The sequence below is a fragment of the Camelus bactrianus genome, chromosome 12 (genome assembly GCF_048773025.1).
Source record: "Camelus bactrianus isolate YW-2024 breed Bactrian camel chromosome 12, ASM4877302v1, whole genome shotgun sequence".
Lineage (NCBI taxonomy): Eukaryota > Metazoa > Chordata > Mammalia > Artiodactyla > Camelidae > Camelus > Camelus bactrianus.
In genome coordinates, this window is record NC_133550.1 from 34,205,213 (window position 1) to 34,224,051 (window position 18,839).

General features: G+C 33.2%; 2 protein-coding genes across 5 annotated transcripts in view; one reads left to right on the forward strand and one right to left on the reverse strand.

Moving 5' to 3' along the window:
- WASHC3 (WASH complex subunit 3) overlaps positions 1 to 18,839 on the forward strand; it is a 44,026-nt gene that overhangs the window by 15,193 nt on the left and 9,994 nt on the right. For 2 of the 4 annotated variants that reach the window (XM_045522494.2, XM_010962797.3), the window contains exons 5-6: positions 122 to 232; positions 17,655 to 17,719. In XM_045522494.2, coding sequence (XP_045378450.1) covers positions 122 to 232; positions 17,655 to 17,719 — 176 coding nt within the window. The remainder of the gene's footprint in view (positions 1 to 121; positions 233 to 17,654; positions 17,720 to 18,839) is intronic. The other 2 variants (XM_010962798.3, XM_045522495.2) reach the window with 2 other exon arrangements.
- DRAM1 (DNA damage regulated autophagy modulator 1) overlaps positions 9,324 to 18,839 on the reverse strand; it is a 109,887-nt gene continuing 100,371 nt past the window's right edge. Inside the window, exon 6 of the mRNA XM_074375171.1 lies at positions 9,324 to 10,328. Coding sequence (XP_074231272.1) covers positions 10,305 to 10,328 — 24 coding nt within the window. The 3' untranslated portion in view covers positions 9,324 to 10,304. The remainder of the gene's footprint in view (positions 10,329 to 18,839) is intronic.

Here is an 18,839-nt window from a genome sequence, read left to right on the forward strand (position 1 = left end):
TAGAACTATGATTTTCTGATATTGATTGCTTTAGAATTATAAAAAGAACCATCCCTTTTAAGTAACATGATGGACCCCTTTTGTGAATTGTCTGAAGATTTATACGCAATACTCTCTACAGCAGAACAGTTTACAAGACTCTGGACCACAGGAAAGTGAAGTAACACCAGAAAATATCTTAACTGTAGCCAAGGATCCAAGATATGCCAGATATCTCAAAATGGTTCAAGTGGTAAGCTAATTTGGTCTGTCTTCTCTGTCTAGCAGCCTCATTTGAAATTCTTAATCTTGGAGGTTTCATTGCTATTTTTTTCAATTTGAGAAAACTGCTAAACCAAATGACCAAGTTTTCTACTCTCTTACTTCTTTCCTCTGTTTAATTACTGCCCTGATAAAAAGTAAGCAGAAGTCAAATCTTTCTAATTAAAATGATCTTGCCCTTTAAATTAACATAGTTTAATATGTATTTATGTACATTTTTTGTTTTACATAAGGTAATCTTTGCAAATCTTGGATATATCAGCTAGAGGAATGAAAGTGAACTATTCACAGTAAATCGTATGGTTTTAGGTTAATTCTCAATACAGTAGTACAAATAGTGGGGTTTTTTTGTGTACTTTTTTTCTAAATTTCACCTGTCAGTGATTCATAAGAAAGAGCATTAGTCTCTTGGCCGTGTAAGGTAATGCTTTTACTATTATGACTTCTGAATTTTTATTTTACCTAAGAAATCACTGCATGGTATGATGCAAAAAAATATAACAAAACATTTGCTGTTGTCTCTAACAGCAGAAATTAATCTCTTTTCATTCCTATAGAAAGTCCTCTTACAATGACTGAAGGAGCTAGCTGTCCATTTTTCAGTTAATCAAAAAATTAATGCTTTTGTAAAATTCTATTATCAGGCAAAAGAAGTACTAATATTAAAGAAAAACAGTTTTGCTGTTCTTGGCATTATTTATCACCAAAATAATTTAAAAACAAATTCTGTATGACAACCAGAAAAAGTAGATTGGCTCATTTGAAAGCTATGGTGGTGACAATGGGGAGGAAAAAGTACATTCATTCACTTTTTCTAGCTGTCAGAAGTAGATTTGTCACTTTCAGAATTCTTCATTGGCAGTCAAAACTCTGGGCTTTAGGCTTTAGAAGGAAAAATAAAACAGACTTTGGGATGAAATATATGAAGTTTTTTTTAATTCATAAAAATAAAGTATAGCTGGTTTGAGTGTGAACATGATAAATGAATTTTTAAAGCTAGAACACAGGAAAGCTTAAGCTAAGCATAAAATACGGACTTTGACTCTTTCGAAGAAAAGAGGTAAAGTTTCAGAGTGATTCTGAAAGACTGTTTATTTAGTTTCTTTTTGCCTAATCTATATAAAATATGAAATAGGAAAATCTACTTGATACCTATAATACTGAAATATTTGATAAAAGACCACATCTTAGGATAATTGTTATGTTGTTGATACATTGCCTCTGATTTTACAAGAACTTCAGAAACTCTCATTTTCCTTTTCAGTATAAATCTACTGTCCATTTATTCCACAAATATTTATTAAACACTTACTTAAAGGTACTATATTAGGTATTGTGTAGATTTATTTAGGCAGCTAAGGTTCCCAGATACCACTTGAAGTTTCTAATTTTATTATTAGTTACTTAGACAAACTTCATTGCGTTTCAGAATCATATATGTTTGTGTGTGTATGTGTGTGTGTGTATATATATATATTCATTCTTCTAATCACATGACTTACCATCTCACTAGGAGTAAAAGCCAAAGTCCTTCACAGGCCCATGAGGTCCTAAACAGTTGAGCTCCCTCATTACCTTTCTGATCTCGTATCTTCACTTACTCTCCTTCAGCTTTACTGGCCTCTTTGATATTCTTTGAATAAATATATGGACAGTCACCTATCTCAGGGCCTCTGTGTCAGCTATTACCTGAAACACTTTTCCCAAATTTCTTTGTGGTTTGCTCCCTCACCTCTTTCAAATCTTTACTGAAATATTACCTTCTTTCTGGCCCCATTCCTTTTACTCCTTCCCTACTGTATTTCATATAACCTTCCAATTATATGAAAAATGCTGTGTATTTTGCGTATATTGTTTGCGTGTCTCCTCCTACTAGAATATAAACTCCACGAGGGTAGGGAATTTTTTGTTTGCTGCTCTGTTTCGAGTTCCTTGCATAACACCTGGCACATAGTATTTACCTATGAATGAAAATGCTTGTATTTTTCTCAATGCCATTTTAATTTTTGATAGATTTGGTGATAGATTTCTTTTTTACACTAGCTCAGTGTTTTTCGGAGTGAGAAACTATCAAAATACAACTTTCTGGTTCCCATTCTAAATCAGTCTCTGGAGTTGGGACTTGAAGCTAGAGCATATGTGTTTTGAAAGAAGTTCTTCTTATTAAGAGCAGTTTAAAAATATTTTACACTATATTGTAACATCATTCAAATAATTTTTATTTTAAAACATGTAAGAAATAATGAATTGTCTTTTTATTTTTTGGACTATCTAATTCTATAGCAGTACCACTTAGCTTTAGCCCATCATTTTGCTTGGTGAGCAGGTTTTTAATTCTGCCTCAGAATTTCTGTTTTTATCCCAGTTTCCCTGATTTCAGTCCTTTGCCTCCCTTCTGCCTTCAGTACGAGTGTTTCTAATTTCTAAACATTTCCAGGGTTCTGGAAGTACTGCTTCTTTGTGTATTCTCCTCTTTGGGCACATGAACTTGGCCTTTTTTTTTTTTTTTTTTTTTTTTTTTTTGCTGTGCTAAGTCATTTTATCTTCTTTTAATTTCCATATATTGTGGTTCATAGATGCCTCTTAGTCATTAAAATTGGAGTTTGTGTTCAATTTCTTTTTGCCTTATTGTTTAGGGGTAATAATTTTCACAGAGAAAGTGGGACCAGCATCTTTGCTTTGAAATTATAAGTTCATCCAAGTTAAATTTAATTTTATCGTTTAGTTCATTGTGCCAACCTGTATCCCAGAATCTTATTACCCAACTTTTGTTTCCTACTGCTCCCTGTCCTACATTTCATTCTTCAGACAAAACCACAAAACTTTCTCAATATAAGCTCCATGCTTTTCCACCTCTGTATCTAGATTCCCCCTTCTCTTGATCACTGTATGTCCAAATTTTACTCATCTGACATGTTTCTATGAACACTTTCACTAAATTCAAATTCTAAATCCACCGGCACATAAAGCTAGAAGTAATATCTCCCTTCATTTGTCTGTCCAACCACTTTATATTTTTATCACGTATCTTGTTCTATAACTAAATATTTTTATCTCTCCTGCTGAAAAGGAAATCATGAGAGGAAGAACTGTATCTTGATTGCTGATTGTATTTACTTTAACACTTTGCCCATAAAGGTGCTCAATCAATATTTGTTGAATGTACTATTTCATCCTACATATATATAAACTCTTCTTTCCCAGCTTTGTGTCACCTGGAAATGTATAAATGTGCTTCTATTTCAAGTTACCGATTTTAAATATTTTGTAGAACCAAACCCAGAATAGACCAACTAGAAGTCTCCCTCAAGATTGACATGAACCTGCCAATCATTATTCTTTGGGTTATAGTTATTAAGCCATCTATAAATCCACCATTTCTTCTGTTTTCTAAAAATATCATGAGTGACTGTCAAAATATCCAACCACAGATGTAGCTACATGTTTGACAATGCCCAGGATTGTCTTTATTGGTATGGTCACTAATAGAGTTCCTGTCACTTCTGCATCATCGTTCAGTTTTGGCTTTTTGTTTAAACTTAAGTATGAAATAGTTAAATCGATTTCCCTCATTGCTTCCCTTATTTTATTGGAGCATGAAATTTTCAACAGAGTAACCTAGGAATTTATCAAATGCTCAGATTTAAACAAAGTTAAGCTTCCATTACATACAAATAGGTAATGTCCCTCACCCATCATGACTGTCTTATCCTTGTGTTTGTTTGCAACATGTTTTAGGAAAGCTTGACCTAACCTAGCATCTGGTCAGGTGGCCAAAACATATGTTCCTTCTGATAATACAACTGTTACCTTCTTTTAGCCTCACTTAGGGGTTCCTGTATCCCACGTGCAAGAATTTCCATGTATCTGTATATGTATTGGTTCAAAGTTATCTTCTGCCTTCCATTGTAAGACATTCCTTTCAAATGCCAGTTCCCATTAATGAATTCCTTCCCACTAAATATAAACAACCACTGAGATTTACTTAATTTAAAATTTCAGGTTTGCTCTGTATAAATGCACACACACTTTTTGTAGGCTATTGGATTTATAGTCTGTTTGTTTTTATTTCTTCTCTTAATAATTACCTGATAGTTCTTCCCCTCTGTTTTTCTCCCCTATGATATTATTCTTATAGTCTTGCAGTTTTAATTGAGGAAGTTTTTTATCTTTTGATTTCAGTTTAAAGGCCCTTGATCATACCTATTGGTCTTGCTAAGCGTAATCTTTTGGTTCTTCTTAACTACTTAACACTTTCTCAGGAGTCCTAAGTCATTCTAGTGTCATGAGTCATCATGTGAAATATTGATACAGCAGCATCTACATAGCTAGTTGTGTCTCCGATATCTGTATTTTTATAAAACTGTAACTAAAGAACAAATGACAGTTCCTTCTTGCTTTAGAAAATGCCTCACAGAAGTAGAGAAGAGTCATTAGAGACCATTACAATCTGTATCATTGAACCCTTCAGGTTTTGTCATTGACATGGGAAGAATCTAGATAGCTTTATATCTCTGTTCTCGAGGATAGTAAATTGCCTTCATATTTTCTGTGCTAGTCTTCTAAGCAGTTGTTTATTCTGCCAGGGTGATTCAGTTCCTTGAGTGTGACTGAGGGTTCAGAGAGATATACGTAGAAAGAAGAACATATTTGATATAAAGAATTCTATCGGGTAATTCTATGGAGTAGCGTCATTAGAAATTGTCTTATCAATACTAGAAAGTGCTTCACTTTCCCAACAAGATTGTGGATTAAAATGACCGATTTTTCTCAGCCCCAGATGGTGATGGGTTTCTCTTGCTTACCCACTAGTAAAAATGTAGTTTTAGTTATTAATGTAGAGAAAGACCATATCAGCATAGTTCATCAGATGAGTTCTACTTTGTCTATTGGTATGATCTCAAGTAGTTTATCTTCTACCATACACATTACTACGTGTTATCAAAGATGAATTTTAGAAACCTACATTCTGGAATTTAGAGAATTGTTTGTATTAACAAAAGGAAAGATAACATGGGCTCCAAAACAACTGTCTTTCTGAAAAAAAAAATCACTATATACCAACAGTATAAAAATCTACTCTAAGGTCCCCAAAATAACTATTTCTATACCCTCAGAAAGGAATTAACAGTACCACAAGTTCTCTCCCTTGCTAAGGACAGCAGTAGGATTTCTTTTATTTTAAATTGCCTTTACATTTTTGTCATTTAAAAATATGAATTGCTGCTCCATAAGCAGAGTCTTATATGCGTAATTCCACGTGTGCTGAGTTTCTTACCTTTTTCCAAAGTGTGATATTCTTCCACTCAGCATCTTAATACTTACTAGGCCCTCAACCCTCTTGAAATCTTTTCTCTTGCTCCTTCCCCTTCCTGAATTATTGTTAGAATCATTTCATTCTCTCTAATAAGACAAAGAGTAGACAAATGTTTCTCAAGCCCTTTCTGCTTCTCCACTTGTATAAAAGCTTGAATTTGCTGACCGTCCATGTAGTGATCAGTCACTTCAGATGCGAAGACACAGAAAGTCCTACAAGTTACAGAAATAGACTTTTTTTTTTTTTTTAATTAAATTTCAGGCTTTCTGGATGTCAGGTGAACTAAATCTTTTGGCTTTCTTCCTAAGCTGCCATGAAAACTTCGTCTTCCTGTGTCCTAGATATTTCCTGAAATATACTGCTTTTATATTTGCCTTGCTTCACTTGTCACATACCTGTAGATCTGTATTAGAGCCTAGGTAATTTAAACTGCTTAATTAATATAAACTCCTTTAAACAGAAGCCAACAAAATCTTTTAAGTGTCACAAATACCAGTGCACAGAGAAATAAACATACCTTGCTTTTTGGTCTTCATACCTTTTTTGTCACTCCTGAGTAACTACCTTCTGTGAGATACAAGAATGATTACAGTTCCAGGAAGTAGTTATTTCTCTATTAGACAATTTGAATGCCTCTGAGTACACCCAGATCTTTACTCTCTATTTCTGGGATGCAACATGGTATAGTTTCTTAGCTTTGTCAGGGAATTCTGTGTGACCATATTCAGGTCATATCTCCTATCAAGGCCTCAGTTCCCTCATACATAAAATGAGATCTAAAGTTCTCTCTAGATTTATGATCTATTTATTGATCCTTAAATTTGGATCTCATTATTGATGAATGTTTCTGAAACACCTGCTGGCATCTTCCGATTTTTTTTTTTTAAGCTAGTTTTTCATACGGTTTTTTCAATGAATAATTCTGTTGTGTTCCAGATGTGGCAGATAATTGATTCTGATATAACGTTTGTTGTCATAATTGTGTAGCACAAATCTTTACTAAATTACATACTGCTTTTATAACTTAACTGGAATTCTGTGCATAGATCACTTTTCCAACAATTCTCCCATTTTTACTGGCAGAGCTTGGTAAATCCTTTGCCAGTAATAAATCGTGCATTGGGAAAGTCCGACTTCCACATTAAGATGCTAATGACTTGTATTTTTTGAAATCATATTTGCCAAAACAGTCTCTTCAAACACAGACTTTTTTAAAGCTCTGTTTTCTTTGGCTGGCTTAAAATGTGAATTGAATAATCTTGGTTCTGGTGGTTCTGATGCATCTGTTGCCAGCAGTAGATGTTGGCCTGGGGAAATATGACTTCCATTACCTAAGGTGAAGAATCTCCAACTGATTATTAAGGGTGTCCATCAAGAAATTACACACCTTGGATCTGGGGAAACTAATCAAGCATGAAATAGAGTGCTCTTTAGATAAGGTGTAGCTTTTGTAAGAGTAATTAGGCTTTAAAACCTTATTTGGGATGTGACCCTCGTGTGACTTTCCATGGTCTAGAGAATTCCAGGTTAGGTTCCTCTTCACTGATTGGCAATGTAGTCAAAAGGAGGAGCTGCTAGTTTATATATAGTCAAAGTTGTGGAAAACACTGGTACAGATTTAGCTTAATGCCTATATTCTATTTCATTTTTTAATTTTTTTAACTCTGTAGGTATTATAGTTTGTGTTCTGTTTCCTTTATAATCATTTAAGTTTATTAATCAGTATCAAGGTCAGTATTTTTTGACTACATGAAGGTTTAGAGGCAGGCAATTTTCTCTGGTTTTTCAGCATCACACTGTTCATTGAAGATAAAAGCTGCATTACTGTGATTGATTTACCATACATATGAATGTAGATAAAGGAAGATACAGGTGAACATATTTGTCTGTTTAATTAATTGCATAATGTAACCAACTTTGAAAGTTGAAAAGGGAAAATATTTTATCCTTTCCATCAACTAAATGATCAGTCAATTCCATTTCACTACAACTAAAAGAAACAAAGCTTAGCGCAATAGTAGACTACATGGGTAGTAACTTTGAGTTGGGAAAATGGAACTCAAGTGACCACAGTTATCCTTCTTCCTCTCCATTCTATCTTGAATCAAATGCAAGGATTGGATAGATATTTCCCCTAAGGCAGAAAGCCATAATGGCTGCCAACTGGGAGCCCCTGAGGTAACAGCCTGTGCTTTGCCATAGGTTTTCTGGAAAACCTAGAAATAGGTAACTTTCTTGTTGTATCTTTGCAAAACAAGAAGAAAAAAACTACCAATTACTTATTCTCTTCTAAAGTCAATGAATAACCTCTAAGGAAGCCACGTGTAAAGAATTATTATGTCAGTTTTCCAGATTATGATTTCTTAATATTTTGGCTGACTTTTGAATCCTTCCCAAGTTGCCTTGAAGTCAATTGTTAGGGAGCACAGAACCAGTAATTCTATGCACACATTTAAGATTGATAAGTATTGTTTTTAAATAATGTGCTTGCCCTTATGTTTATTCCTTGCTATTTTATTTTTCTTATATATTTGTGTTAGAGAGCAGTAAACAGTAATATTGCTAAATTCAGGTTTTAAATTTCTAGCTTTTCCTGATGTATTTATTTCCCTGATTTGTTTTCCTTAGAACTCTTGAGGGGAAAACATATAGTGGGCAGAAACTACAAGTTATATGATTGTCATTATCCATTTGGTAATATTTTTTAACATTTTTTATTGATCTATAATCATTTTACAATGTTATGTCAAATTCCAGTGTAGAGCACAATTTTTCAGTATACATGAACATATATATATTCATTGTCACATTTTTTTCTCTGTGAGCTACCATAAGATCTTGTGTATATTTCCCTGTGCTATAACAGTATAATCTTGTTTATCTATTCTACAATTTTGAAATCCCAGTCTATACCTTCCCACCCCCCGCCCCCTTGGCAACCACAAGTTTGTATTCTATGTCTATGAGTCTATTTCTGTTTTGTATTTATGCTTTGTTTGTTTTTATTTGTTTGTTTGTTTTTAGATTCCACATATGAGCAATCTCATATGGTATTTTTCTTTCTCTTTCTGGCTTACTTCACTTGGAATGACATTCTCCAGGAACATTCATGTTGCTGCAAATGGCATTATGTTGTCAGTTTTTATGGCTGAATAGTATTCCATTGTATAAATATACCACTTCTTCTTTATCCAGTCATCTGTTGATGGACATTTAGGCTGTTTCCATGTCTTGGCTATTGTAAATTGTGCTGCTATGAGCATTGGGGTGCAGCACTTTCCTTGATTCTTATCTATTATTCATATATTCTTCCCTAATACCACTTTTGCCATAATCATACAGCTCTATATATTTTAATACTTGCATATTTTTTTATTATAGCTATCATTGTGTGGGATTCAATTGCCATGAAAGTATTGATTTGAATACTTTGTTTATAGGAATTAGTTATTTAACCGTAACTATTTATTTTATTTTATTTTATTAGATTATAGTCAGTTTACAATGTTGTGTCAATTTCCAGTGTAGAACACAATTTTTCAGTTATACATGAACATATATATATTCATTGTCTCATACTTTTTCACCGTGAGCTGCCACAAGATCTTGTATACGTTCCCCTGTGCTATACTGTATAATCTTATCTATTCTATATATGCCTGTCAGTATCTACAGATTTCGAATTCCCAGTCTGTCCCTTCCCACCCCCCGCCCCCTTGGCAACCAGATGTTTGTATTCTGTATCTATGAGTCTGTTTCTGTTTTGTATTTATGGGTTTTTTTGGGGGGGTTTTTTTGTTTTTTTTTTTTAGATTCCACATATGGGTGACCTCGTGGTATTTTTCTATCTCTTTCTGGCTTACTTCACTTAGAATGACATTCTCCAGGGGCATCCATGTTGCTGCAAATGGCATTATGTTGTTTTTTATGGCTGGATAGTATTCCATTGTATAAATATACCACATCTTTTTTTTTTTAACATTTTTTATTGATTTATAATCATTTTACAATATTATATCAAATTCCAGTATAGAGCACAATTTTTCAGCTATACATGAACATATATATATTCATTGTCACATTTTTTTTCTGTGAGCTACCATAAGATCTTGTGTTTATTTCCCTGTGCTATACAGTATAATCTTGTTTATCTATTCTACAATTCTGAAATCCCATCTCTCCCTTCCCACCCCCTGCCCCCTTGGCAACCACAAGTTTGTATTCTATGTCTATGAGTCTATTTCTGTTTTGTATTTATGCTTTGTTTTTTTTTGTTTTTGTTTTTGTTTTTTAGATTCCACATATGAGCAATCTCATATGGTATTTTGCTTTCTCTTTCTGGCTTACTTCACTTAGAATGACATTCTCCAGGAGCATCCATGTTGCTGCAAATGGCATTATGTTGTCGGTTTTTATGGCTGAATAGTATTCCATTGTATAAATATACCACTTCTTTATCCAGTCATCTGTCGATGAACATTTAGGCTGTTTCCATGCCTTGGCTATTGTAAATAGTGCTGCTATGAACATTGGGGTGCAGATGTCTTTTTGAAGTAGGGTTCCTTCTGGATATATGCCCAGGAGCAGGATTCCTGGGTCATATGGTAAGTCTATTTCTAGTCTTTTGAGGAATCTCCATACTGTTTTCCGCAGTGGCTGCACCAAACTGCATTCCCACCAGCAGTGTAGGAGGGTTCCCTTTACTCCACAGCCTCTCCAGCATTTCTTAAAAATGTTCTCCTAGTGCAGTCTACCCAAGCAATAGAAACAAAAGCAAGAATGAACAAATGGGACCTAATTAAACTTATAAGCTTCTACACCCACAGCAAAGAAAACCATCAGTAAAACAAAACGACAACCTATGGAATGGGAGAAAATTTTTGCAAATGATGAAACCGACAAAAGGCTTGATCTCCAGAATGTATAAGCAGCTCATACAATATAATAAGAAAAAACAACCCAGTCCAAAAAAGAGCAGAAGACCTAAACAAGCAATTCTCCAAGGAAGAAATACAAATGATCAATAGGCATATGAAAAAATGCTCAATATCACTAATTATCAGAGAAATGCAAATAAAAACTATGATTAGGTATCACCTCATACCAGTCAGAATGGCCATCATTCAAAAGTCCAGAAAACTGTATGTTTTAAGAGGAAATAAAGTAGATTTCAAAATCATGAATTTTATTGGGAAAAATGAATGAAAATGATCTGTTCTTCTATCTTAAGATATTTACATCTTTTGTATTTATCTTAATAGTGCAGTTTTTTTAAATCTCCAGATGTAAAGTATATCTTACCAAAGCTTTTCATAATATAAGACAGCATCCTAACTTTTCTTGTTCTTTTCCTAACCCAAATTCACAAGTGACTTTTATTCAGGAAATTGGTTAGACCACGTACTGATAACCCATTGATACCAGATTCAGTGCCCTTCATTGTGGTTCTCTGGCCACATGGAATGTCTGATCCTGGTTATCTCTCTTTGAATGGGTTCCTATGGATCCCTAAGGGCACTGAATGAAAGACTCATAACACATCGGTTTAAACACATTACTGCTATTGGGAAATAACTTCAAAAGTGAATTTTCTGTGGTTTCAATCAGTAGTATCATCTTTATAATTACTGAGAATTCTATTCTTTATAAGTTTTATTACCATATTTGCAGATATTTCTTTAAATCCTCTTTAATAGACACATATGTAATATGTTTTCAAAAACTGAACAGGAGTCCATCTAAATTTATTATACTTTTAATTTAAGTAGCAAATTCCAAAATGATTTGCTATAGAAATTCTTTTAAAGTTTTCCTAGAAAATAGAAGTATAATTAAATTTGGAATATTCTAATTAATGCATATTTCAGAGAACAAATGTCATTTGAATGAAATGAGGTATAGCAGGGCTATCATGTAGCTGATGTATTTATAGTGAAGTTCTAGCATTAATTAACCTATCAAAACAAGACTTTAAATTTTAGATATTATTTTTGCATTATAATGAAGGGAATAAAATGGATCTGCCACAGCACCAAATTACTGTAAAATCAAGAAATGCTTGAGGTGCTACAAAGAAAACACCATACACTTTTTTGGACATTACACCTAATATTTATTATGTTACAAGAATTTCCAGGGAAAAAATAAACCACATGGGAAGGTTGATTCAGCTATATTTTGAGTTGTCTCATAGCAATAGATTCCTCACTTTTTGAAATAATTTCTCTAAGGGTTTTTCTTGATAGTCATTTAGGTTAACTTTAGTTCCCATTTTTAAAGACACAAATGGAACAGCTAACATGTATTTATTTTATGAATAAAGTAATAGTAACTGCCTGGGCCCTGGTCATGGCTGGTGTTATTTTTGTCCATTTTACCATGTGATTTGTTCCTACATCTTTAAAGATATCTGATGGGCAGTCGAGTGAGAAATACTTTCTCACTGGGATAAGGATCTCTTAAGATAATCGTTGAAAAAGGAATAACTTACTGTTAGCTCCATAGGATCTGTGAGCTTCTTTTTGATTTTAGATTCTTTTTATTTAGATTCAAATTAACAACCCTTGGTGACCCTTGGTGGCAACAGTGTCAGAGTTAATGTCAGAGTCTGGTGTTTTCTAAATCTGTACAAGTCATGAGAAATAAAGCTTCCCTTTTAAAAAAAAATAGTCATGTTCATTTTATAGTGATTAAGAGATTTAAATTAATTTTGTATCCTTTCATGGAAGCTTTCAGAAAGAGATCGTTGAGCATGTGATTGTTTTTGTGTTATAATTTGTTCAGTAAACATTTATTATCTATTATATAGACTATTTCACCTCAAAATTTTGTTCAAGATATAACACCCTACTAATATATTTCATAAAATGCACTGTAGGAATTTTAAAAATAGTGCTGTCAAAAATCAGAAGGCAAAGAAATAATTGAGTTTATTTCACGTAAGTTAAAATTTAAGTAAACAGAGCCTGACTGGAGTACTGGCTGCTTTTTTACAACTCATAGCATTTTCTCAACTCCTACTCATTCCCTCTTCTTTTAAATAAAAAAAGTTACTATCCACCTATCAGCTCAATAGAGCTTTTCTTTATTGTTAATCTAGGTAGGGAAAAATCCTTAATATTTTCCGATTTTCATAACTGAATTGTGATTCAAGCTCATAAAATGAGAGAAAAATTTAAAAATATAAGAGGCATTTTTATTATTTCTATAAAGGAAAGTAATTTATTTCTATTAGATTGAGTAAGAGGGTTTTCCCTCTTTCTAATCTAAAACTTTAGAATTTTAGCATGATTTATGAAGGAATTTTATCTTGATTTCATTAACACAGTAACAGATAATTTAAATATGGCAGACCTATAAGCCTCCAACGGTTTTTGTGATATAAGAAACTAGTATTTAACTTATTAGTGTTGTCATCATAATTTCATTAGTTTGGCTTCTCTACACACTTTCTCCAGTGACGCAAATACAGACATGATTTTTTGGAACATGAGACTTATGGCTGCCTGCTCTCTTCTTCATTACTTATGTTGGACAAAATGCCATTAACATGTGCCAAAAATAATCCCACAGTTCAGTAAACTTAATTTTGAGATCTCTTATGTCCTCCTTAGACCACCAGTAGCTTTGTTTCTTGGAGATCAGAAATTAGACACTTCTTTTTGATGTTCAGCAAACCAGACTGTTCCTTAACCTCTAAGGAAGAATACAGCAAAACAACAAATTTTCTAAGCATCATCACTGGAAACATAGCAAATCCCTTTCGAATATATCCTTTGGAATGCAGGCCAAATTATTTTTGTATCAAGCTTTATGAGATTTGTAATAAGGTGATGATAATAGTGAAGTCTTTAATAGGGTAAGATATAAATTATATGTATTTTCCTTTATCTGTATTCATATACAGCAATGAGTAAAGACTCACCAAATTTTGGTAATATCTGTATTTTTGTGATGTAACCAGCTTCGGGAAACTAAGAATAAAATATGGAGCTTATAGATTCAGGTTTCCATTATTATACCATAACCAATTCCATGAAACTAATTATTAAAATAAGAAGCTTGTCTAATTTCACTAACTTCCCTGTTCTTCAGTTCTCCTTTCCCGCACACTGCTTTCTCTTGTTCCAACCCCATACATACTCACTTTGCTGTATTTTAGGAAGCATTTTTTTAATCCTCATTTCTTCTCCCTTCTGTTTTCTCGGCTTTATGACTTATTTATATAACCTTTCCAATGATATCCTGTGGATTATGCTAGACTATAATAAATAAATCACATAGTTGAGTTTGTAGAAAGACCTTATACCATCAAACCATAGTTAATAAAAACTGAGAGGTCTTTTTAAAGAAGTATGACCTTAACTTTGCTCTTTTTCCCATTTCTCCATAGTACTTCAGTGTTTTTTTTTTTTAATGAAATGTTTCAAACTCCTAACTTTCCTTGTTATTCTGAACAGTTGAGTGGCACTTAATGATTATCAAGTAAAAATTTCCAGCCTTGTAGTTCAAATAGTCAGCTTCCTCTTCTACTATTAAAATTAAATATTTTTATTACAAAGCAATTATTAAGTATATCTTATTTTAAAATCTTTATCTCAAGTCTTACTTCCAGATAATTTTCAAGTGGTGCAAGTTTTAATCTTGTGCTTACTTTTTTCCAGATGTAAGAATCTGTTCACATTGGATACTCCTAAGCAAGTAACTGCTTTTTCCCCCATCTTTCATTTATCCTTAAACTGCATGAACTACCAAAAGGTCCAGAGTTTTTTCTTCCACCTTCTTTATCTTCCTAACTTACTATAGTTCACTTTTCAGAATACCTTAATGATTGCCCCATGAAACAGTATTACTTTCAAGAGTATGGTTTTGAGGAGAATTCTGTGATGGTGCAATTTACTTTCATCAGTCTAGTATTTGGGATGCATTTAAGTGTTTATTGTTACTGGAGTCTTAATAGGTTATATTTTACTAATTTATAATATAAAGCATAACGGTTATGAAGATGCATGTATAAATAGGCCTGTTAATGACAGCCTTGCCTCTTTCAGGAGAGTCTTCCTGGTAACCTGCGGATTTGAAAGAAAGCTTTTGCCTTTCCAGCCTTCTTTAACCTAGCAAGCTGTAGAGAACTTGGACTTGTTCTCCTCTATAGCCAAAATAAGAGATTATGATTGTTGAAGGCATCTTACGACTTTCTACAACTGTTTTTTCTGGACTTTTTTTTAAGTAAGGATTAAATTTTTGATACATTTTCTGATTTAGAAATGAAGATTATAGTTAATAATAATCTGAACTTAATTTGGGAAGATCTATAACATTTCTGTAAGAGATACATGGTAATTAATTTTTAAGACTGAATATTAAATTTATAATCCATTTGACTCTCATATTTTTACATATGCTCAGTACATATTTATCAGGTGAAATGTAAGAGAAAATCAACATTTTGAGGGAGAGCTCCCAAGGGGCCTCTTCCATATCTTAAGTTCAAAATTGAATGTCACAACTGGCTAGTGACATGGGAAGGCGAAAGAGAAGAGTATGCAACATCATAGAGAGGTGACTGAGCTTTTTCCCATGTAAACACTGGCTCAGCTTACCCCTTTTCACCACATGGAATGAAGAGCTATAAGGGAGAGGGTACCAACCATGTGTACCTTTTAAAGCACTGAGACCTCACTTACTTTTGAAGGCGGTGTAATCAAGGTCCTCAAATCTAGCACATGGGATTAGTTTTTCTTCATCTTTGGGGGTGATGTGAAGAGAAAGAGTTGACAAGAGACTTGATTGTATCTTCTCCCCTTAGAGCTTCATAAGTGAGCTTTCAATAAATGTTTTGTTTACACATCAAATCAGTCCTCTTTTCAAGTAAATTTGTACTTATTGCTGACATATCCTCCTCTTACTGTTTTGATATTCTTACCTTGAACTTTGAAATTCACATGTTCTCAATGTTTTTCTGACTTACACGCTTCTAGAATTATTACACGGTATTTGTATTGGTATAGAGAAGATGTATAATATAATCCCAAAAGAGTTCTTGAATTCTATTTGACCTTTGGGCATAATGTATCCAAATGAAATTGGACCACTTGCTTATGAAAAGAACATTAACATAGCTATACTTTAGAGTAGAAAGCTCTGAAATCTTTATTTGAAAAGACATTTATTCATATTGTTAAGTATCTATGGTACTCTCCCAGCCAAGGCCCTAATCATTTGACTTATCAATGTTTTCTTTCTTCCGGTGATATAGGAAGAGTGAGAATATGATATCTGGCTTCTTTCCTGCAGAATTAGTAATGGATAAACACAGATGATTTAATTTGGCCCTATGTAATTTTGGACAGCAGTGATTCCATTAAATCAGTTAAAATATATACCCTAATAGATTTTTCAGGTACTATGCAAATACTAATATAAAAGCAAAATAAGAGCTATTTTAAATAATGAGACATCTAAAAGGAGGCTTTTTTCCAGCTTCTATTTTTAAAATTTTTCTCCAGTTTAAGAAATAATTGACATACATCACTGTATAAATTTTAAGGTGTACAGCTTAAGAGTTTGATTTACGTATGTTGTGAAATTATTACCACAATAGGTTTAGTTAACATCCGTCATCTCATATAGATACAGTAAAAAGAAAAGAAAAAAAAATTACCTTGTAATGAGAACTCTTAGGATCTATTCTCTTAACTTTTCCATATATCATACAGCAGTGTTAACTGTAGTCATCATGTTGTACATTACATCCCTAGTACATATTTATCTTATAACTGCAAGTTTGGACCTTTTGACAATCTTCCTCTAATTCCTCCTTCCCCTGCTTTCTACCTCTAGTAACCATAAGTCTGAGCTCTTTTTTTATGAATTTGTTTTTTTTTTTTGTTTTTAGATTCCACATATAAGTGAGATCATACAGTATTTGTCTTTCTTTGTCTGTCTTATTTTACCTAGCATAATGCCTTCAAGATCCACCCATGTTGTCTCAAATGCTAGGACTTCCCTGTTTTTTAATGGCTGAATAATATTCCATTGTGTATATGTACACTATACTTCATTCGTTCATCCATCAGTGGGCACTTAGGTTGTTTTCATGTCTTAGTTATTGTAAATAATGCTGCTATGAACATGGGGAGTTAGTGTTTTGGGGTTATTTGGATATATTCCCAGAAGTGGAATTGCTGGATCATATGGTATTTCTAGTTTTAATTTTTTGAGGAAACTCCATACTGTTTTCCACAGTGGCTGCACCAATTTACAGTCTCACAAACGGTGCACAAAGGTTTCCTTTTCTCCACATCCACACTAACTTTTTTATCTCTTGTCTTTTTCATCATGGCTATTGTAACAGGATCGAGGTGACATCTCATTGTGGTTTTATTTTGCATTCCCTAATGACTAGTGATGCTGAGCATCTTTTCATGTACCTGTTGGCCATCTGTATATCTTCTTTGGAAAAATGTCTATTCAGGTTCTTAGCCCATCTTTTAATCAGATTATTTGGGGTATTTTACTCTTGAGTTGTATGAGTTCTTTCTATATTTTAGATATTAACCTCTTATCAGTATGATTTGCAAATATTTTTTCCCATTTTATAGATTTTCTTTTCACTTTGTTGATGATTTCTTTTGCTGTACAGCTTTTAGTTTGATGTAGTCTCACCTGTTTATTTTTTATTTTGTCTCACCTGTTTATTTTTTATTTTATTGCTTGTGCTTTAGGTATGATTTCCATAAAATCATTACCAGACCTATGTCCAGGAGTTTGCTTTCTGTGTTTCCTTTTAGGAGTTTCATAGTTCCAGGTCTTACGTTTAAGTCCTTAATCCATTTCAAGTTAATTTTTATGAGTGGTATAAGATAAGCTTTATTCTTTTACATATGACTGTCTAATTTTCCCAGCACCATTTATTGAAGAGACTGTTTTCTCCATTAAGTATTCTTGGCTCCTTTGTCAAATATTAGTTGCTTGGGTTTATTTCTGGACTCTCAGTTCTGTTCCATTGGTCTCTTTGTTTTTATGAGGGAGATATTTTTAATAATTGAATTATCATCTTGTGTTCTTTGCCTAGGGTGTTCCGGTGATGGCAATAAGAAACAAAATGATATCAGAAGGACTAGACCCAGATCTTCTTGAGTAAGTAATTTTTCTAGTATAATGATAATACTGCCAAGAAGTTGAATTTATTAGTCATAATAAAAATATTTCAAGCTCTATATGTTTTTCCTATGCAGAGTTTTATGATTGAGGAAACAACCGTCATAAATAGTGTCTGCTATTTTTCAAAAATTAAAAATCCATACTATGCTACTAAAACCAGCCTTAAAACATTTTAGGAGTAGTTTCAATAAATTAGTGATGAATCTATATATCCAAAATAGATGGAATTTGATGACCGTTTTGTTCCTCAGCAGTAGTGTCCAAAGAAGCACTGTTGTTTTTATTTTCATGCTCCTTTTTTCCTTCCTTCCTTCCTTTCCTCCCTCCCTCCCTGCCTCTCTCCCACCTTCCTTCCTTTAAGCGTATAGGAAATTTACTCTACCATGATCTAAGTTGAACCAGATGGGGAAATACATAGGTTAACTCTAGATCCACTTTAATGTTTATTATGAAACTAGATACGGTTTTGTGTGAGTTTTATAAAAAATTTTTGCGAAATGCTGAAATTTTGTGGCTCAGAAGTTTGACAGTAATTTATTCTGTCTAGGCAAACCTGGCTACATGGCCCATCCTGGATAAAATATATCTTAATGGATTATTCAGAATTAGTTTATTTTGCAAGTATCTAGACACTTGGAAAGGGTCTTTCCCGTTTGGGGTTTTAGTTCACCCCAGTATATTTAGCTGTGTTAGCTATCCAGGCATTCATACTGTACTAGCAGTATGCTTTGGAATTTTTCTTGGCTCTCAGCCCTTCAAGAAAATTATGCATTTTTTCTCATATATGCAATTTTTTCTCATATTTTATCTTTCAAAATACGAAATTTAAGAATTTTTTAAAAGTCTGCAAGAACAGATTTCCAGCATCTACTTCCATTTGGTATATCCGGTAGCAAAGAGTTCAAATACAATGGTATGGATTGGTAGTTTGAACTAAAGCATCTCCAGGATATTTGGCATTTGTTCTGGAAATTGTTTCTGACACACTTTAAAAGCAGATGGATTGTGACATACACTTTAATGTGAATTGAACATATGGGTCCAATCCATTTTGGTACTCTTTGGAATATATGTTGTAAATATATTTAACTTTGAC